The following is a 22598-nucleotide window of genomic DNA, read 5'->3' on the forward strand; positions in this document are numbered from 1 at the left end:
CCTGGCATGGACTGACAGCTGGCTGTATCCACTTCCTGGCATGGAATGACAGCCAGCTGTAACCACGTCCTGGCAGGGACTGACAGCCGGCTGTATCCACTTCCTGGCATGGAATGACAGCCAGCTGTAACCACGTCCTGGCATGGACTGACAGCCGGCTGTATCCACTTCCTGGCATGGAATGACAGCCAGCTGTAACCACGTCCTGGCATGGAATGACAGCCGGCTGTATCCACTTCCTGGCATGGAATGACAGCCAGCTGTAACCACATCCTGGCAAGGACTGACAGCCGGCTGTAACCACGTCCTGGCGTGGAATGACAGCCGGCTGTATCCACTTCCTGGCATGGAATGACAGCCGGCTGTATCCACTTCCTGGCATGGAATGACAGCCAGCTGTAACCACGTCCTGGCATGGACTGACAGCCGGCTGTATCCACTTCCTGGCATGGAATGACAGCCAGCTGTAACCACGTCCTGGCATGGACTGACAGCCGGCTGTAACCACGTCCTGGCATGGAATGACAGCCGGCTGTATCCACTTCCTGGCATGGAATGACAGCCAGCTGTAACCACGTCCTGGCATGGACTGACAGCCGGCTGTAACCACGTCCTGGCAAGGACTGACAGCCGACTGTAACCACGTCCTGGCATGGACTGACAGCTGGCTGTAACCACGTCCTGGCAAGGACTGACAGCTGGCTGTAACCACGTCCTGGCATGGACTGACAGCCAGCTGTAACCACGTCCTGGCATGGACTGACAGCCGGCTGTAACCACGTCCTGGCAAGGACTGACAGTCGGCTGTAACCACGTCCTGGCAAGGACTGAGAGCCGGCTGTAACCACGTCCTGGCAAGGACTGACAGTCGGCTGTAACCACGTCCTGGCAAGGACTGACAGCCGGCTGTAACCACGTCCTGGCAAGGACTGACAGCTGACTGTAACCACGTCCTGGCATGGACTGACAGCCGGCTGTAACCACGTCCTGGCAAGGACTGACAGCCGGCTGTAACCACGTCCTGGCAAGGACTGACAGCTGACTGTAACCACGTCCTGGCATGGACTGACAGCCGGCTGTAACCACGTCCTGGCAAGGACTGACAGCCGGCTGTAACCACGTCCTGGCAAGGACTGACAGCCGGCTGTAACCACGTCCTGGCATGGACTGACAGCCGGCTGTAACCACGTCCTGGCATGGACTGACAGCCGGCTGTAACCACGTCCTGGCATGGACTGACAGCCAACTGTATCCACTTCCTGGCATGGAATGACAGCCAGCTGTATCCACTTCCTGGCATGGAATGACAGCCGGCTGTATCCACTTCCTGGCATGGAATGACAGCCGGCTGTATCCACTTCCTGGCATGGAATGACAGCCAGCTGTATCCACTTCCTGGCATGGACTGACAGCCGGCTGTAACCACGTCCTGGCATGGAATGACAGCCGGCTGTATCCACTTCCTGGCATGGAATGACAGCCAGCTGTAACCACGTCCTGGCATGGACTGACAGCCGACTGTAACCACGTCCTGGCAAGGACTGACAGCCGACTGTAACCACGTCCTGGCATGGACTGACAGCCGGCTGTAACCACGTCCTGGCAAGGACTGACAGCCGGCTGTAACCACGTCCTGGCATGGACTGCCAGCCAGCTGTAACCACGTCCTGGCATGGACTGACAACCGGCTCTGTACTGATGCACTTACAGGAAAGGGAAATCTTCATGCTTCAGTATTTAAGATATTTTGAACAATTGTAGCTTCCAGCTTTGTGGGAACAGTTTCGGTAAGACCCTTTTCTGATCCCCATGATTGTGCCCAGTGCACAAGGTCCATAAAGACCTGGTTGGAACAGTTTGATGTGGAAGAACATGACCAGCGGTCGCACAGATCCTGAACCACAGGGATGAACTAGAATGGTGATTGTGAGCCTGGCGTAACAGGCCATAGTATACCCCAAGTCCAGACTATACCTCCTCATGCCAGATTATACCCTCTTGATATCAGCAGTGTTGAGTGATATACACAAGAATGACTAAATTTTTCAACATGTTATTGGGTTTTAAGGTTTGTTAGGTAAGTTATGTGAGATGATAACTGACTTAAATCTTAAAGTTCTAAACACATAAACTTGTATTACTGGAACCAGAAAAACTTCAATCAGTAAAAATATTAGACTTCCACAAAGATATAATGAGGTAAAGAATCCTCCGCACTTCTCAGTAGTTACACATTAAAAGCAACTGTGTCTGAGGATGATACAAAGAGATCTGCACACTTATCAACCAATCAGAGACCGGGTGAGAAAACCAGTGAAGTGATAAGAGCAAGTTACAATTGTATTCTAAGGTAAAAGCACTTATCTTAATGGACAACAGTGTAATCTCAGATGTAATGACTGCAGTCCGTTACCAGTCACATTGTATCGTAAGATCAATCTTCATCATGTAATTAACAACACAAATACCTTCCCACTACTTGTAAGTCGGTTTTAAGTTATAAGAAAATGGCATCTAAAATCTATCTCATTTACAAGTGCTCATAAAATAGAGAGGGGTATATTGTAGGCTGGAGGGGTATAGTTTGGCCTAAGACAGTGTAACCCCCGAGGTATACTCTAGCCTGGGACAAACTATACCTGGGTTTAATCTGGACAGGGGTTAATTGACCTGTTACACCGGCCCTCTTCTCCAGCACCAGGATTTGACCTCACAAATGCTCTTCGGGATGAGGGGGCAAAAGACACAGACACCGTCTAAGATCTTGTAGAAATCCTTTTCAGAAGAATATTATAGTTGCAAAAAGGGAACCCATTCCATATTAATGTCTATGGATGGAGAAAAGGGGGATCATAAAGGCTCTAGTAGGTGGAAGATGAAGGGGGTACAATAGTCTTGTTGACATAGTGAGAAATAAAGCATGCCGGTTTGACCCGGGCATCTCCTGTATAAAATGATGTATGTACAGACAGTATAACCTGGGTATCTCCTGTATACATGTACAGCCGAAATAACCTGGGCATCGCCTGTATATAATTATATATGTACAGCTGGTATAACCTGGGTATCTCCTGTGTATAATTATATATGTACAGCTGGTATAACATGGGTATCTCCTGTGTATAATTATATATGTACAGCTGGTATAACCTGGGCATCTCTTGTATATAATCATATATGTACAGCTGGTATAACATGGGTATCTCCTGTGTATAATTATATATGTACAGCTGGTATAACATGGGTATCTCCTGTGTATAATTATATATGTACAGCTGGTATAACCTGGGCATCTCTTGTATATAATCATATATGTACAGCTGGTATAACCTGGGTATCTTTTGCATATAATTACATATAGACAGCTGGTATAACCTGGTATCTTCTGTATATAATTACATATGTACAGCTGGTATAATCTGGGCATCTCTTGTATATAATCATATATGTACAGCTGGTATAACCTGGGTATCTTTTGCATATAATTACATATAGACAGCTGGTATAACCTGGTATCTTCTGTATATAATTACATATGTACAGCTGGTATAATCTGGGTATCTACTGTATATAATGTTATATATGTACAGCTGGTATAACCTGTAGCATCGGCGTCGAGACGCCGTCCCTCTTACCGCCGCGCTCCCCGCCCGGCGTCCTCTAGCGCTCCTGCATCTGCTGCTGCCGGCGCGCGCAGCTTCCCGGGCACTGTGCTTAGGGCGCACGCGCGCTTTCCCTCCCTCTTAAAGGGGCCGTGCACGCCATCCTAAGGAGAACCCGGCCAATGGCCGGAGGACCTCCCATATATAAGGCACCTCCTCCAAAATGGAGGTGCCCGTGCAAGGTTGTAGCTTTGTGTTTTATACTCTTCTTCAGCCCTCAGGTCTCGCTGCTAGCCTGACTACAAGTCCTGCCCGCCACCATGACTACAAGTCCAGCCCGCCAGCCTGACTACAAGTCCAGTCCGCCAGCCTGACTACAAGTCCAGTCTGCCAGCCTGACTATCAGTCCAGTCCGCCAGCCTGAGTACTAGTCCAGTCCGCCGGCCTGACTACTAGTCCAGTCCGCCAGCCTGACTACGAGTCCAGTCCGCCAGCTTGTCTACTCTCCAGCCCGACAGTCTGTCTACAGTCCAGTCCGCCAGACTGTCTATGGGCTCTGCCCGCCTGCTTACCTGGAAGCACCTGCCCGTTACCTGCCGTGCCTGCCAGCCCGCTTACCTAGAAGCACCTGCCTGTTAACCGCCGTGCCTACCAGCCAGCCTACCTGGAGGCTCCTGCTTGTTACCTGCCGTGTCTGCCAGTCCGTCTGCCTGGAACACCCGTCAGCCTGCCTGCCGTGCTCATCTGCTGTACTGGTCAGTTCCTGCCTTCTGACCTGTGGGAGTCACCTGCTCTCATACAAGGACTGGCCCAGAGTAGCACCTGGTCCCTCTGCTCGGTCCCTCCCTGGTCACGGAGTTGATTGAGCCGCCTCCTTGCACCGCAGCACAGAGGTTCCACCACCTGGATCCGTAACAAAACCTGGGTTCCTCTGTATATAATTACATATGTACAGCTGATATAAACTGGGTTTCCTCTGTATATAATTACATATGTACAGCTGGGATAATCTGGGTATCCACTGTATATAATGTTATATATACAGCTGGTATAACCTGGGTTTCCTCTGTATATAATTACGTATGTACAGCTGGTATAACCTGGGTATCCACTGTATATAATGTTATATATACAGCTGATATAACCTGGGTTTCCTCTGTATATAATTACATATGTACAGATGGTATAACCTGGGTATCCACTGTATATAATGTTATATATACAGCTGATATAACCTGGGTTTCCTCTGTATATAATTATATATGTACAGCTGGTATAACCTGGGTATCCACTGTATATAATTACATATGTACAGCTGGTATAACCTGGGTTTCCTCTGTATACAATTACATATGTACAGCTGGTATAACCTGGGTATCCACTGTATATAATGTTATATATACAGCTGGTATAACCTGGGTTTCCTCTGTATATAAATACATATGTACAGCTGGTATGCTATATAGTGATGCTTCAAAGTTTCTGAAACATTCATCATTTTTCAAATTTCTTCATAGCCTAAAACTACACTGTGCTCCAAATTATTATGCAAATAATATTTTCTCAGATTTTCCAAAATTACCTATATGAATTGCAGTCATTGTAATTTTCCAGTCAAATAACTATTAGAGTACAATTGAAAGGTTTTTGTACAAACTGCCTATGATAACAGGATATTTTTAAAAAAATAAAAAACTCAAAGTGCACTCAAATACCCTCCCAGAGCTGTTGCTTAGATGTGAACTGCCTCCCGCCATCATAGACACTCCTTTTGATGATGCTCCAGAGGTTCTCAATGGGGTTGAGGTCAGGGGAGCATGGGGGCCACACCATAAGTTTGTCCCCTTTTATGCCCATAGCAGCCAGAGATGCAGATGTGTTATGTGCAGCATGAGACGGGGCATTATCATGCATGAAATGATCTCGATGGTCCAGATGGATGGAGCGGAGGATGGCTGGTTGATAGACACCCCATGCAAACACGGCTACGGCGCTAACAAGGAGGAGGTGGAGTAATGTTTTGGGCTGGAATCATGGGGAGAGAGATTGTCGGCCCTTTTAGGATCCCTGAAGGGGTAAAGATGAACTCCATAATGTATGTTGAGTTTCTCAAACAGCACTTCCTTCCATGGTTCAAGAAGAAGAACCGTGTATTCCGCAGCAAGATCATTTCATGCATGATAATGCACCATCTCATGCTGCACATAACACATCTGCATCTCTGGCTGCTATGGGCATAAAGGGGGACAAACTTATGGTGTTGCACCCATGCTCCCCTGACCTCAACCCCATTGAAAACCTCTGGAGCATCATCAAAAGGAGTGTCTATGATGGCGGGAGGCAGTTCACATCTAAGCAACAGATCTGGGAGAGTATTCTATACCTCATGCAAAACAATTAAAGCAGAAACCATCCAAAACCTGACAAATTCAATGGACGAGAGAGTTCAGAAGCTCCTTTCGAACAAGGGGTCATATGTGCAAATGTAACATCACCTAGAATAAAGTTTTGAGTTGAAAACTGTTTGGTTTCAGTGTGTAATAACCTGCTAATGCTTATAATTTCAAAAATGACCATTTTTTTGTTCTTTATTAAAATGAAAAGGTTGAAAACTCTGCTGTGCAGAATAATTTGGAACATGCATTTTGAGTGCAGTTTGAGTTTTTTATTTTTTTAAAAATATCCTGTTATCATAGGCAGTTTGTACAAAAACCTTTCAGTTGTGCTCTAATAGTTATTTGACTGGAAAATTACAATGACTGCAATTCATATAGGTAATTTGGGAAAATCTGAGCAAATATTATTTGCATAATAATTTGGAACACAGTGTATATTAGATTTTCACACCAGTCCTACAAGTAGATACACAAAACCAAATTATACAAAGGAGTCAAAAATATTAGACTTTCTCAATATTTATTGAGAAAAATTATCCCATATCACCGGTCTGTGAGCGGCAAAAGTATGTGAACCTTCGTCGTCAGTATCTGGTGTGATCTTGTGGAGCAATAACGGCATCTAAATGTTTCCAGTAATTGCTGATTATTCCTGCACATCGACTCGGAGGAATTTTAGCCTATTCCTCCCAACAAAATCGTCTCACCTCTCATTTGTTGATGGGTTTCTCACTTCCTAACACAACATATCTATAGGATTGAGCTCAGCATTGGGAAGTGTTTTTTTTTTAACTTTATTTTACTTTAACCCTTATTCTGTAGAATGACTGATGTGCTTAGGGTCATTGTATTGCTGCATGTCCTGAGAATCAGCTCATGAACTGACTATTTTCTTTACAATTTGCTAACAAAATTCAGAATTTGTTGTTCCATCAATGATGGCAGCCGTCCTGGCCCAGATGTATCAAAACAGGCCCAAACCATGATACTACAACCACCATTTTACACAGGAGGCATGATGTTGTTATGCATTAACGCAGTGTGTTTATTTCTCCAAACATAACACTTCTCATTTAAACCCAAAATCTCTATTTGTTCACATCCGTCTACAAATGATTTTTCCAACGGCCTTCTGGCTTGTCCATGTGTTCTTTAGCAAACTGCAGACGGACAGTAATGTTCTTCATGGGGAGCATTGGATTTACAATCCTGCCATACCCACCATTGTTGCTCAGTGTCCTCCTGATTGTAGACTCATTAACATTAGTTGATGTGAGAGAGGCCTTTAGTTGCTTGGAGATTACCTTGGGTTCCTTTGTGACCTTCTGGACTATTATAAACTTAGTTCTTGAAGTGATCTTTGTTGGTTGACTACTCCTGGGAACGATAATAATGGTCTTGAATTTCTTCTATTTGTACACAATCTGACTGTAGATTGGTGGAGTCCAAACTCTTTATATAGTTTGTTTTGTAACATTTTCCAGCCTGATGAGCATCATCAAAATCTTCTTTCGAGGTCCTCAGAAATCACCATTGTTCATTCCATGATACACTTCCACAAATGCGTGTTGTGAAGATCAGACTTGTATAAAGATTCCTGTTCTTTAACTCCTTCATCACCTTGCAATTTTCGGTTTTCATTTTTTGCTCTTCTTCTTTTAAGAGCCATACCGTACCCAGCCGTCCAAGGTCGTTAAATAAAAACAGGTTGCCCACTCATACCCAGTTGTCATCCTATTGATTGAAATCACCAGACTCTAATTTTGGCTTCAAATTATCTGCTAATCCTAAAGCATCACAGAGATGTGACGCTGGATCACTTTCCTCAAAAAATGACAACGTCTAATATTTTTGACTTATTTGTTTGATTTGGTTCTTTATCTGCTTTTAGGACTTCTGTGGAAATCTTATGTAGTTTTAGGTTAAATTTATGCAACAATATGGAACATTTGAATGGTTCACAAACTTTCAAGCACCGCTGTATGTATGTACAGCTGGCATACTTACACAGCGCGATCATCCTCCGGTGCTGTGGGTGTTTTACTATTACTTAGGGCTCAGCGTCTATAGCCAGGTCACGTGGCATTAATCTTATGGTCTGTGTCCCAGACTACACGCATGAATGGTCATTGTGAATGAACCTGTTTTTGTAAGTGTCTGATGACCCATGGGTACACTTGACAACATTCCCATACAGAAAGAATAAAATCCTAGCCATACACTATTAACCTCTTCAGAGAGGCATTCCTAATGGACATCATGTGAAGTAGACGGTGTAACTAATGCATTTACTGCACAAGCTATATATAAAACCAAACATATGAAGCAGAGCCGGATTGGCCATTAAACGATTTTTTGGTTTTTTTTTTGCATTAACTTACTAAATTCTGTAACTTTATCTGCAGTTCCATAAAAGAAAAACTATAGAAAACAAGCTCATTTTGCACTAATATACGCAGCTCTAATATATTTGGATGTTGTGTTCAACAAGATATGGCAGCGGCTCGCTCACAACTGTTACCATAAGATACAGCCGACTCAACCGGACAGATACAGTCCATAGCTACTGTATGTGACACTAGTCACTACTCACGGACAAGCCGTGAGGCAGAGTAGTCAAACGTTCCTAACCAAGAGAACATGTAGTAAACTAAAGGGGAAAGACAAAGGCAAAGTCATGTCATGGTCCGAGGACAGAATACCAGGAAGATAGAGGATCATAGTATAGGGGCTAGGCAAACGGATGGTCAGAACGAGGTCCAAGGTCAGGCAGGAAAAAAATCAATAAACAGAGCACAGAAATACCAGGCAAATCAATGAGCAGATGCTACATCTGGCAGAGATCTGAGACTGACAGATCAGTTAAATAGCTGGGTGATAACCTGCAACAGAGAACACCTGAAGGAAGCTCAGCACCTCCCAGACTCAGATTGGATGGCTGAGCTGTCCATCAAAACACCGACAGGTCAGCATGCCCCTGCACCCAATTGGATGACTGAGCTGTCAGTCACCGTGTCCAAGACACACTAAGCAGAGGAATTGTGACTCTTTATGCAGATGGAGCATAGTGTAAGGTGAAGCAGGGATGAGTTTGTAGCTTATTAGAAGAGCACAATTATTATTTTTTTCCCTGTAGTCCAGGTGAACATGAAATAAGCAGTTGGGGTCTGCTTCACTAACATGATAGCTAAATATATAAATGCCTGTAGAGGGGGCTGTGCATGGCATTACCAGGGCAATGCGTCACAAAAATGCCCTTACAAAGGGTTTAAGACCCCACTTGATCTCAGGCAATTAAATACTTTTGGGGTTTGCAAAGATTTCCAAATTTACTGGAAAAAGTTCAATCATGTCTGGACCCTCTAACCCTAAGTAGAGGGCTTCTTTGCCCCTATGTACTTTCCATAATCCTTAGGTTAATCTCTTAGCCTCTATTTTTTTTTGCTAACGTTATGGGTGTCCGCAACTACCTGCCAAACATCTAAGAATGTCGAGGAGGATCCCAGAAAAAGGAGAGACCTCCTGGAAAAGATGAATGCAGCGCTTCTTGATGGTTTCTTAACTTTGATGCCACAATGCTCTATTATCAACCTGACCACCGGCGTCCAAACACGTAATCCTGGGGCAAGACCTGAAAAGGAACCTGGGGTTAAAAAAAATGTCCACTGTCCCTCCTAGAAGGACATCCTGCAAAGTTGTCAGGTGTGGATTTACAGCGTATTTCACCCCTTACTATACATTGAAATCCATGATGAAAGTCTACAATCGAAGCTTGGAAATTCTGAAGCCCCTGTTGATCGTGTGCAAAAAACAATGGCAGCGCATGGGTCGATTTGTAAACCTCCATGACTTTCCCTCTTCCATAATATCCAGAAGATCTGACCTGGTCACTGCAGGAAGTCCTAATTCAAGGGAGGTTGAAGTGTCAACTTTCTCTAATTTCCAAAGTTCTAATCAGTTTCTCACTTCTCCAGTTATACTTAATTCCATATGTTCAATGTGTGGGTGATATATCCCCTCTCTGGAGAGGTCTTTATGGATTCTACAACATATTCCTTATGAGTTTACTCCAGTGGCTCTGTGAAGAGGGAATTCCATGTACTTTCACGTGTGTATCAGGTTTGACAGACAGTCGTTTTGGATCCTTCTTGATCCTTTCATCTCTGTAGTGTAGTGGCATCCTTCTCTCGCTAAGACTCAGCGATGATCACCTTCTGCTGCTAATTGACACAACCTTGCTTGATATTTAAAAACCCTCAGTGTCTCCAGAGTCTCCGGCGATAAAACGATTTTCCTCTGTTCAGGCCTGGAGTTCTAGCAGTCTGCTAGTTTCTTCTTGGAGTGGATATTTGTCGTGATCTCTCTGGTGTCTTCTCAAAGCTAAGTGTATCCCCTTATCGGTTTTCCTTGTTTGTCTTTAGTTGCAGTGGGGCTGACTAGTGCTCACCCCTTCCCTACTTAGGGCCTAGCTCTAGGGTTAGTTAGGGATTAGGTATCCTGCTCGGCAATAGGTGCAGAACCTATTTAGGGACGATAGAGGAGTCAGGGAGTTGCAACATCTGCCTAGTGGTCTCTACTCTCCCTTTCCCTAGTTGTAGGGCTTCCCCCCTTTTCCATCGTACACTTGGTCCTTCCCTTACCTAGCATGATATGTACACATCCTATTAAGTCCTTATCCGGATTCCCGAATTGTGGCCCCATAACAATGGCATTCTTCTGCCTCTATGGTGTATGGACATTATACATCACTCGTCTGTCTGCCGTATATCTCTATATCCACACTGTATACATGTATTATCTACTATATACCCATTCTCCTCAGAGGATTGCAGAGTGCATAAACTTTTCTTGACATCCGTCTCCTATAAAACATGGCTCCGGTAGTAAATCAATAGGTTGGAAGGCTGCTTCATTGAAGCAGATGATGTTTTGATCGCTACATTAATATCAGCAGCCTATACAAGCTGCGGAGCTGTGATCTCAGCCGCCCTTCCTTCATGACATTTAGATTTGAACAAAGCCCGACCCTTATTGGGGGGCTCCTCCGTGGCCACTGCGGTGCGTTTAATCCTGGCTGACCTTTTCTGATCGCTCCTCTGCCCGGGAGATAGCCAGTCTCGCCACCACGGATGCATATTGCAGGGTTCCTGATGTTATTGGGGGGCAAATCTACCAAGAACACTGATATACTCATCACAGTGAAATAAAACAAAAGGACTAGCAGGTTCGGCAGGTGGAGGGGGTGCAGGGGGTGCAGGCTAGCACAGGTGCCCAATTGGCTGGCACTACACTCAACCAACTCACAGCGGTTGCTATGGTGGCAGGAACACGAACAGCTGGCACAGTAGGAAAATATGACAGCGCCGTGTTCTGAAAGAGAAACATATCATGATGGAGAACAAGACTTGAAAATTACATTTTGTCTTGCTAATTCCTGGGAATTAAAGGTGGAGACTGTTTACCGAGCGTGACGGAGGTGCAAAAAACAGACGGCTGCAACGTATAGACCTTGGACAGGCGCGGGCATCTATAGAGAGGCTGGCACGGCTCCGGCACGGTAGAAAATAAGCATCATTTAAAATGTATTTATCATGGAGAACATGCAGGTAACGTCACCCCCAAAGCACAAAGCCAAGAACTCATTTGAATTTTAATTTTTGGCAATTAATGTTCAATTACGCCGCAGATTTTTGATTAAAGAAATGTCGAGAAATGATGAAATGTGAGGAGTTTAGAAGAAAGAAATGTAGGAGAATACAGGGAGACTTGGGCATGGTCCTGGCAAACCAGTGCCAATCCTCGTGGTATAGTCCAGCAAACTGGACCAAAATACGGCAGAGAATATGAGCCTTTGCACTAAAATGGGCTTTCCCTGGTTGGTATTGGGACATCCCCATGTTGGTGGGGTTCACAATATTGAACAAACATGTCCCGTATAGGAAAATAGGGTTTTAAAGAATCCTACTCACGACAGTCTGCAGGTGTCAGAAGAATTGCTACATTTTATGCATTTCCTATTCCTGGCATTTTTGTGCCATTTCATCCCACATTGACTATGCATGGGAAAAAATACATACAATGGTGGGTTATTACATGAGTTATCAAGATAATGAATTCCATAGAAGACAGTCAATGGACACTGCCCAAAATAACTTCCTTAAAAATGCAAATGACTCCAGCAAAAAACGCATCCGTCCAAAAGGGAAGAAGTGCAGTCATTCGGATAGGGCTCTAAACCTCCTGTGTGTGTACAAGAGGAATAACACTGCCATTATGCATCTTGTATCCTGCATTTTTTCACCAGTTTCCCTTCTGCAGTCTACATCTTTAATTTTCAGTTGTCTCTCAGCTAGTGGGTGTAAACAAGCTTCTATGATGTCTCCAGTACACAGCACCGACAGACGTGGTATTCCTGCTCTCCTGTCTCTATGTAGCATGTGCTCAGCATGAAGGATACTGTACTGCAATATTCAGCAGTGTAGCTGTGAATCTAGCACTGGAGTGAGATTAAATATTTGCTAAAAAGCAGTTGAAGCAGCATGGAGGACATTATACAGCAGTTACTGAGCAGTGTAGCTTGGAATCCATAATTGGGGTGAGATAACCACTTACTAGAAAGTGTTATGAATCGTGGTTCTGTGCTCCCACGTGGTAATGGAGCTGGTCGGGTAGGGCGCTACTCTGGTCACAAGTGCCGCCATTGTCCTGGCCCTGGAGACGCAGTTACCACACCTGCAGGGAAATTATCCCAATATTGTGAAGCCTGGAGGTCTGGTGTTGTGGGATGTGTGAGGACATGGGACGCCGTGCCCCTCACTGATTTCTCTACCCAGGGAAGATGGGACACGAAGCAACACAGGATGCCGTTTTGTTTGGAAATAAGCAATGGTGGGATTTTGTCCAGCCTGCTGTTGAAGATAGCAGGGAGTGGCTGTCTGGGGAGGATTGGGAGGTAGTCAGCTCCTGATCTTAGGCCGGCGATATAATCATGCTCCCTGCTCAGTCCTTTGCTGTTTATTGCAGTTTCCATGTGCTTGGTGATTTGTGGTGTTAGCATTAAGTTTTGCTATTACAGCAGGGTTTTCTCATTTTCTCTTTTGGTTACGCTTTCTGGTGTCCCTGCAGAGGTACTCATCCTGGTCCTAGACTGGGCACCAGCAGCGTCACCAGACGCCAGCTGTCCTGCCACAGTGGGCCTGGGAAATGCTCTGCCATTGTCCCCCTTCCATTTAATGGGAGCTGGATGAAGAGTATTCCCGGCCCTCAAGGGCTAGCCTAGCTGGGCAGCTTGTGCAAAGTGCGTCTGTGGCTGCGCCTTTCCTGGTTTGGTGCCAGTCTTTTTGGGTCCCTCTTTGAAGCGCATAACAGAACGCAGCACCACCACCATCTAGCTGTGTCATTGACTCTCTCCTCTCTACCTCTTTTCCATTCTGCATTGACTTCTATTGGCAGCTGTAATCAGATCCCTCAGTGATCAGCTGTCCATCTTGTTTTGATCAGAAGAGATTTTAACAGTTTTTCAGAGTGAATGATGAGTTCAAGAGGCAGGGGGAGGAGAAGAAGTGGCTTATAAATGGAGAGAGAACAGATTTCTCTGGAGAGATGTATTGCAAAGTTTCGTATATTTGCATGTACAGTCATGGCCAAAAGTATTGAGAATGAGACAAATAGTAATTTTTCCAAGTTTACTGCTTCATTTTTTGTAATGGCAATTTGCATATACTCCTGAATGTCAAAGAGTGATCAGCTTAACAGCAATTACTGTACTTGCAAAGTCAATATTTGCCCAGAAAATGAACTTTAACCCCCAAAACACATTTCAACATCATTGCAGTCCTGCCTTAAAAGGAGCAGCTAACATCGTTTTAGTGATTGATCCATTAACAGAGGTGTGGGTGTTGATAAGGACAGGGCTGGCGATCAGTCATGATTAAGTAAGAATGACATCACTGGACACTTTAAAAGGAGGCTGGTTCTTGGTATCATTGTTCCTCTTCAGTTAACCATGGTTATCTCTAAAGAAACACGTGCAGCCATCATTGCACTGCACAAAAATGGCCTAACAGGGAAGAGTATCGCAGCTACAAAGATTGCACCTCAGTCAACAATCTATCGCATCATCAAGAACTTCAAGGAGAGAGCTTCCATTGTTGTCAAAAAGGCTCCAGGGCGCCCAAGAAAGACCAGCAAGCGCCAGGACCGTATCTTAAAACTGTTTCAGCTGCGGGATCGGACTACCAGCAGTGCCGAGCTTGCTCAGGAATGGCAGCAGGCTGGTGTGAGTGCTTCTGCACGCACTGTGAGGCGGAGACTCTTTGAGCAAGGACTGGTTTCAAGGAGGGCAGCAAAGAAGCCACTTCTCTCCAGAAAAAACATCAGAGACCGACTGATATTCTGCAAAAGGTACAGGGAGTGGACTGCTGAGGACTGGGGCAAAGTCATTTTCTCTGATGAATCCCCTTTTCGATTGTTTGGGACATCTGGAAAACAGCTTATTCGGAGAAGAAGAGGTGAGCGCTACCACCAGTCTTGTCTCATGCCAACTGTAAAGCATCCTGAAACCATTCATGTGTGGGGTTGCTTCTCAGCCAAGGGAATCGGCTCACTCACAGTCTTGCCTAAAAACACAGCCATGAATAAAGAATAGTACCAGAATGTCCTCCAAGAGCAACTTCTCCCAACCGTCCAAGAGCAGTTTGGCGCCCAAAAATGCCTTTTCCAGCATGATGGAGCACCTTGCCATAAAGCAAAGGTGATAACTAAATGGCTCATGGAACAAAACATAGAGATTTTGGGTCCATGGCCTGGAAACTCCCCAGATCTTAATCCCATTGAGAACTTTGGGTCAATCATCAAGAGACGGGTGGACAAACAAAAACCAACAAATTCTGGCAAAATGCAAGCATTGATTATGCAAGAATGGACTGCTATCAGTCAGGATTTGGTCCAAAAGTTGATTGAGAGCATGCCAGGGAGAGTTACAGAGGTCTTGAAGAAGAAGGGGCAACACTGCAAATATTGACTTGCTGCATTAACTCATTCTAACTGTCAATATAGCCTATTGGTCCTCATAATATGATTGCAATTATATTTCTGTATGTGATATAAACATCAGACAAACACTAATAAAAACCAGAGGCCAGCAGATCATGTGAAAATATCATTTTGGTGTCATTCTCAAAACTTTTGGCCATGACTGTACTATTGATTTATGCAAAGTTTGTTGAAAAGACAACAATGATTTTTCAACCTTTCCTGTTGAATTATATCAGTACCACGTTTCACTTTGGCTGATGGATAAGTGCCCCGAGTCATCTGTGCTTTAGCTTGTCTATCCTTTGCCCTCCAGATATTTAGGATCCTAGGATAGTCCCTATTAAATATGGACATAACCCGTGATATATACATCTTGTGTTTTCCATCCACCCTTAAGAACTGGACTCCGCAAAAATATTGTATCTGACAACCACTAATGTGTCCTTATTCACATGTACATTGCCAGGACCTTCTGACTGATGCAGCTGAATCCAGACACAATGATCACGTCGCTAATGTCCCTGTAAGTACTGGAAAATGTGATTTCTGCCGTTTAGAACTGTAACTAAATTAACTTTATCTTCAGGATGAATGGAAACCTCAAATGTAGCCGATTATATGCAGAGATATGACTTAAGCATGGTTTGGGTTGGTTCAGACACATGTATTAGGAGGTCTGCAAAATTTTAATGGCATCATTGAGGCATTTTGTGCCTCGCTCCACAAGGACACAAAATTATTCGTACAAATATAGGCTGAAAAATTTCTAAATGCCATACGGGCAATGTAGACTATATTCACCTTCATAACTCTAAAAAGTGAAAACAGCCTTTCTTCAGCCAAAATGCATAATATAAACAGTCCTTTCTTCAGCACAATACAACAAAGTAACTATAATAGTCTCACCAATCTTGGTATCACAGGCAGTAGCAGCTCAAGTAGTTCTAAATGCTTTCATCAACAAACACCTCTGTTCAGCTCCAGCACAACACACTCTGCAACAAACACCTCTATTAAGCTCCAGCACAACTCACTCTGCAACCAACACTTCTATTCAGCTCCAGCACAACTCGCTATGCAACAACCACCTCTGTTCAGTTCCAGCACAACTCACTCTGCCACAAACACCTCTGTTCAGCTCCAGCACAAGTCACTCTGCAACAAACACCTCTGTTCAGCTCCAGCACAACTCACTCTGCAACAAACACCTCTGTTCAGTTCCAGCACAACTCACTCTGCCACAAACACCTCTGTTCAGCTCCAGCACAACTCACTCTGCAACAAACACCTCTGTTCAGCTCCAGCACAACTCACTCTGCAACAAACACCTCTGTTCAGTTCCAGCACAACTCACTCTGCCACAAACACCTCTGTTCAGCTCCAGCACAAGTCACTCTGCAACAAACTCCTCTGTTCAGCTCCAGCACAACTCACTCTGCCACAAACTCCTCTGTTCAGCTCCAGCACAACTCACTCTGCAACAAACACCTCTATTCAGCTCCAGCACAACTCGCTATGCAACAAACACCTCTATTCAGCTCCAGCACAACTCACTCTGCAACAAACACCTCTGTTCAGCTCCAGCACAACTCACTCTGCAACAAACACCTCTGTTCAGCTCCAGCACAACTCACTCTGCAACAAACACCTCTTTTCAGCTCCAGCACAACTCACTCTGCAACAAACACCTCTGTTCAGCTCCAGCACAACTCACTCTGCAACAAACACCTCTGTTCAGCTCCAGCACAACTCACTCTGCAACAAACACCTCTGTTCAGCTCCAGCACAACTCACTCTGCAACAAACACCTCTGTTCAGCTCCAGCACAACTCACTCTGCCACAAACACCTCTGTTCAGCTCCAGCACAAGTCACTCTGCAACAAACTCCTCTGTTCAGCTCCAGCACAACTCACTCTGCCACAAACTCCTCTGTTCAGCTCCAGCACAACTCACTCTGCAACAAACACCTCTGTTCAGCTCCAGCACAACTCACTCTGCAACAAACACCTCTATTCAGCTCCAGCACAACTCACTCTGCAACAAACACCTCTGTTCAGCTCCAGCACAACTCACTCTGCAACAAACACCTCTGTTCAGCTCCAGCACAACTCACTCTGCAACAAACACCTCTTTTCAGCTCCAGCACAACTCACTCTGCAACAAACACCTTTGTTCAGCTCCAGCACAACTCACTCTGCAACAAACACCTCTGTTCAGCTCCAGCACAACTCACTCTGCAACAAACACCTCTGTTCAGCTCCAGCACAACTCACTCTGCAACAAACACCTCTGTTCAGCTCCAGCACAACTCACTCTGCAACAAACACCCTCTATTCAGCTCCAGCACAGCTCACTCTGCAACAAACTCCTCTGTTCAGTTCCAGCACAACTCACTCTGCAACAAACACCTCTGTTCAGCTCCAGCACAACTCACTCTGCAACAAACACCCTCTATTCAGCTCCAGCACAGCTCACTCTGCAACAAACACCTCTGTTCAGCTCCAGCACAACTCACTCTGCAACAAACACCTCTGTTCAGCTCCAGCACAACTCACTCTGCAACAAACACCCTCTATTCAGCTCCAGCACAGCTCACTCTGCAACAAACACCTCTGTTCAGCTCCAGCACAACTCACTCTGCAACAAACACCTCTGTTCAGCTCCAGCACAACTCACTCTGCAACAAACACCTCTGTTCAGCTCCAGCACAACTCACTCTGCCACAAACACCTCTATTCAGCTCCAGCACAGCTCGCTCTGCAACAAACTCCTCTGCTCAGCTCCAGCACAAGTCACTCTGCAACAAACTCCTCTGTTCAGCTCCAGCACAACTCACTCTGCAACAAACACCTCTATTCAGCTCCAGCACAGCTCGCTCTGCAACAAACTCCTCTGCTCAGCTCCAGCACAAGTCACTCTGCAACAAACTCCTCTGTTCAGCTCCAGCACAACTCACTCTGCTGAGCTAACCCAGCTGTTTGTTCTTAGACTTGTTAGACCCGGATGGGAGTATGGGAGCAACCTTTCCCACTCAGACTCTTTTGGTCGCTCCTAAATCCTGGACCCATCCATCTTGGTAACCTTACAAACCCATCCTCCTGTTTTCTTACAATTCAAGGTCATACAAAACATCCCATTTGGGGGTTCCAGTGACATAGCTAAGGTTTTCCTGAGTGTGCCGATGATGGGTTGTGCCTAAAACTGAATCTTCATTTTGCCTGGGCATTTGAATACCTGGCCAGAGCAGAATGACATGGAGTAAAAGAAAACCAAGCTATTCCTCTGGTGTGCTCAACTCACTTTCACATCGAAGGGATTATTCATTGGATAAAGATTATTTTTTAAAGTGATCAGATAGATTTATAAAATTACATAATCCCTGTCCACCCTCACAGATAGCCAGTCCCATTACTGTCTCAAGTCATGTCCATTAGTTAACAGCAGAGTTTGTGGGTGCAGAGGATATACATGACCCAACATATAAGCAGAGCAGAAGTATAGATCATCATATTATCGGGGGGGTCGGCCTCGGAGCACTTGCACACTCTTGCAGATTTGGACTGTTTTGGGGGTCTGGCTCAGATCAGTTTTGATAAACCCAATCAGAACCTAGACGGAAGCTTTCTCACTGTAACTTTTGTTTTGCTGCCTTTTGCTTTTGGAGAAATAAGTAGAAATCCCTGTAGATCTCTGTTACATAGAGTTATAGAATTCTAATGGAAACAGTACGTAGGTTTTTTTTTTTTTAAAGCATATTAATATTTTTTTGGCAGCAGCTGAATTGAATTGTAACTCTTATATGGAAGTGTTACTGATGACAGAAACATATTTTCTGTGCTCTGCATTACTGGGGAATCATTAACCTCTTGCATGCCTGGAGGATATGTAAAGAGCCAAGAAACTAACTCGTATATTTAGATTTTTTTTTTCTTGTGTGTGTGTGTGTGTGTGAATTCTCAAGTGAAATTATGATAAAATAAGCAAAAATCATCATAATATATGTTGGGGTGTATTCACACCTGGCAGGTTTTTTTTGTTTGTTTGTTTTTTTTCATTGCAAACAAATGCTTCTGTGCTATCTGATAAAGGCAAAAAAAAAATCCAGAACATTCTTAGTCATTCCAATAAGGTCACTTACTGTTAAGGGGATTGCTACTTGAATAAAAAAAAAACTACTAAACCATGTTATGATCTGTGATGATTTACTTTGTGTATTTAAAATGCAAGAAAAATTGTGAAAAAAAACAAAAGTTAAAAGGGTATTTTCAGTTTTGGAAAACTAGCTGTGGTTTGTATTAATAAAGTACCATCTCTGGGTCCAATGCAAAGTCTCTGCTGCTTCTTCCGGTGTCTTTTATTGTCTGCAGCGCTGGCGTCACGTTGACAACGCTGCAGCCAATATCTGAGCTCAACGGCTACCCCCTAGTTAGCAGCGCGAACCACTCTAGAGCTACTGAGCTAAGTAATTGACTGCAGCGTTGTCGACGTGATGTCAGCGCTGCGCACAATAAGAGAGACTGGAAGCACCAATGGAGACTCCGCGCTGGACCTGGGGAGGTATTGTGGGGTGTTCCCGAATTATGGCAGGTCTTGTGGGGTGCATCCAGTATGACAGATCTTATAGGATGTACTCAGAGTACAGCAGGTCTCATGGGGTGTTCCTGATATACGGCAGATCTTGGGTGGTGCTCCCACTATACGGATGGTCTTCTGGGGTATTCCAGTATGCGCGCAGTCTTGTGAAGTGCACCCTGTATATGGTAAGTCTTGTCTGGTTGTTTCCAGTGTACAAACAATCTTGTGGGATGCACTCAGTATATGGCAGGTCTTATAGGGTGTACCCAGAGTACGGCAGGTTTTATGGGGTGCATCCAGTATATGGCAGGTCTCATAGGGTGTACCCAGAGTACGGCAGGATTTATGGGGTGCATCCAGTATATGGCTGGTCTTATAGGGTGTACCCAGAGTACGGCAGGTTTTATGGGGTGCATCCAGTATATGGCAGGTCTCATAGGGTGTACCCAGAGTACGGCAGGATTTATGGGGTGCATCCTGTATATGGCAGGTCTTATAGGGTGTACCCAGAGTACGTCAGGTTTTATGGGGTGCATCCAGTATATGGTTGGTCTTATAGGGTGTAGCCAGAGTACAGCAGGTTTTATGGGGTGCATCCAGTATATGCCAGGTGACTGGTTAGTATCTATTAAAAAAGGTCCGAGAATGGATGGCTAGAGAACCAGCGACTATGAGAGCCCACATCTTACTAATCAGTGAGGAGAAGGAAGGTCATCATGTCTGAACCTATATCTGTGGCACAAATTACTGAAAAAAAAACTCTTGATGGCTATAATAACAGAAATGTGTCAGAAGATCATAAGCTGCTGAGTCTGGGGCTGACTAGGGATGAAGCTGAGCCCCTACGATGGGGCAATGTTCTGTTGGGAAACAGCAGGAACAATCAAAACTGCGGGGACTTGGAAAACCCCTCTACATTTCCCTACTTCCTTTTCCTGTAATTTTTTTTAAGAAAATACTAAAGTATGACATCTCCTCCATCCAGAAGTGATCAGATACATCAGCCCTGACATGGCAATCATTACCAGCTCCATTCACGGATAGTGTCAGTGTTTCTGTGTGACGATCTTCCATGGAAACTACTTGTACGTTCTGCCATCTCTCGGATCTGGTGATATTTACGTTCTCTCATCATATGTCAGACGAGTTCTAGCATGTAACGTACAGATGTGACCTTCCCTGACACATGCTACCATCACATGTTGTGGTATTAAAAATAAAAATGTTGTTACGTGGTTCCAATATGCTCGTCTATCATCTCGGGTCATATCCGCAGCACAAACAGACAAAACGCGCTAGTGTAAATATTACCACGTGCCGCGCACCAGTTCAGTACCGGGGGTCTCCCATATGTAACATATTGTGTGACATTTAGTATTACGGTGTATCACCCTATTCTACAACATGGTAACTGGTTCTCTCTTACCGGCAGATGGTTCTCAGTGACCGGCGTTCAAGAGAAAATACGGACAGGTATTATTATTTCCACATTTTTATTCTAGAAATATTCTGTTTAACCCTTTCACTAATGAAAAAAATAAATAAAATAATGCTGCCTACAGTCATCAAACTAACGGAATAATAACTGAATGTATGTCCTTTCGTTTTGCATGAAAAGCAAATTAAATAGAAAATAAAACAAAAATGTTATTTATTTGCAAAAAAATTTACAGAATTATGACATTAGCTTATTCCCATGTCATCAAAAAATATGAATAAATCTTCATAAAAAAATGGGAAACCCTGAAAATGGGCCTCACATAGTACTCCATATAGAAAATTGGGCCCCACATAGTGCTCCATACAGTATAATGGCCTGACATAGTCCTCCATAAAGAATAATGGCCCCACATAGTCCTCCATACAGAATAATGGCCCCACATAGTCCTCCATACAAAATAATGGGCCCCACATAGTCCTCCATACAGTATAATGGCCCCACATAGTCCTCCATACAGAATAACGGCCCCACATAGTCCTCCATACAGTATAATGAGCCTCACATAGTCCTCCATACAGAATGATGGGCCCCACATAGTCGTCCATACAGTATAATGGGCCTCACATAGTCCTCCATACAGAATAATGGCTCCACATAGTCCTCCATACAGTATAATGAGCCTCACAAAGTCCTCCATACAGAATAATGGCCCCACATTGTCCTCCATACAGAATAATGGCCCCACATAGTCCTCCAAACAGTATAATGAGCCTCACATAGTCCTCCATACAGAATAATGGGCCCCACATAGTCCTCCATACAGTATAATGGGTCCCACATAGTCCTCCATACAGAATAATGGCCCCACATAGTCCTCCATACAGTATAATGGGCCCCACATTGTCCTCCATACAGAATAATGGCCCCACATAGTCCTCCATACAGAATAATGGGCCCCACATTGTCCTCCATACAGAATAATGGCCCCACATAGTCCTCCATACAGTATAATGGCCCCACATAGTCCTTCATACAGAATAATGGGCCCCACATAGTCCTCCATACAGTATAATGAGCTCACATAGTCCTCCCTGCAGAATAATGGGCCCCACATAGTCCTCCATACAGTATAATGGGCCCCACATAGTCCTCCATACAGTATAATGGGTCCCACATACTCCTCCATACCGTATAATGGGTCCCACATAGTCCTCCATACAGAATAATGGCCCCACATAGTCCTCCATTGAGAATAATTGCCCCACATAGTCCTCCATACAGAATAATGGCCCCACATAGTCCTCCATACAGAATAATGGCCCCACATAGTCCTCCATAGAGAATAATGGCCCCACATAGTCCTCCATACAGAATAATGGCCCCACATAGTCCTCCATACAGAATAATGGCCCCACATAGTCCTCCATACAGTATAATGAGCCAACATAATCCTCCATACAGAATAATGGCCCAACATAGTCCTCCATTCAGAATAATGGCTCCACATAGTTCTCAATACAGAATAATGGCCCCCATATAGTCCTCCA

At 44.5% G+C, this 22598-nt stretch overlaps 1 protein-coding gene across 11 annotated transcripts in view; it reads left to right on the top strand.

Moving 5' to 3' along the window:
- ZNF536 (zinc finger protein 536) overlaps window positions 1-22598 on the top strand; it is an 809539-nt gene that overhangs the window by 607646 nt on the left and 179295 nt on the right. Inside the window, exon 8 of one of the 11 annotated variants that reach the window (XM_073659666.1) lies at window positions 21043-21083. The exons of the other annotated variants lie outside the window; for them this stretch is intronic. Within the exon in view, the coding sequence (XP_073515767.1) occupies window positions 21043-21056 (14 nt within the window). The 3' untranslated portion in view covers window positions 21057-21083. The remainder of the gene's footprint in view (window positions 1-21042; window positions 21084-22598) is intronic. 11 annotated transcript variants of the gene reach the window in all.

The sequence above is a fragment of the Phyllobates terribilis genome, unplaced genomic scaffold (assembly GCF_046119375.1).
Source record: "Phyllobates terribilis strain yellow unplaced genomic scaffold, ASM4611937v1 Scaffold_14__1_contigs__length_39327217, whole genome shotgun sequence".
In the NCBI taxonomy this organism is placed as follows: Eukaryota; Metazoa; Chordata; class Amphibia; order Anura; family Dendrobatidae; genus Phyllobates; species Phyllobates terribilis.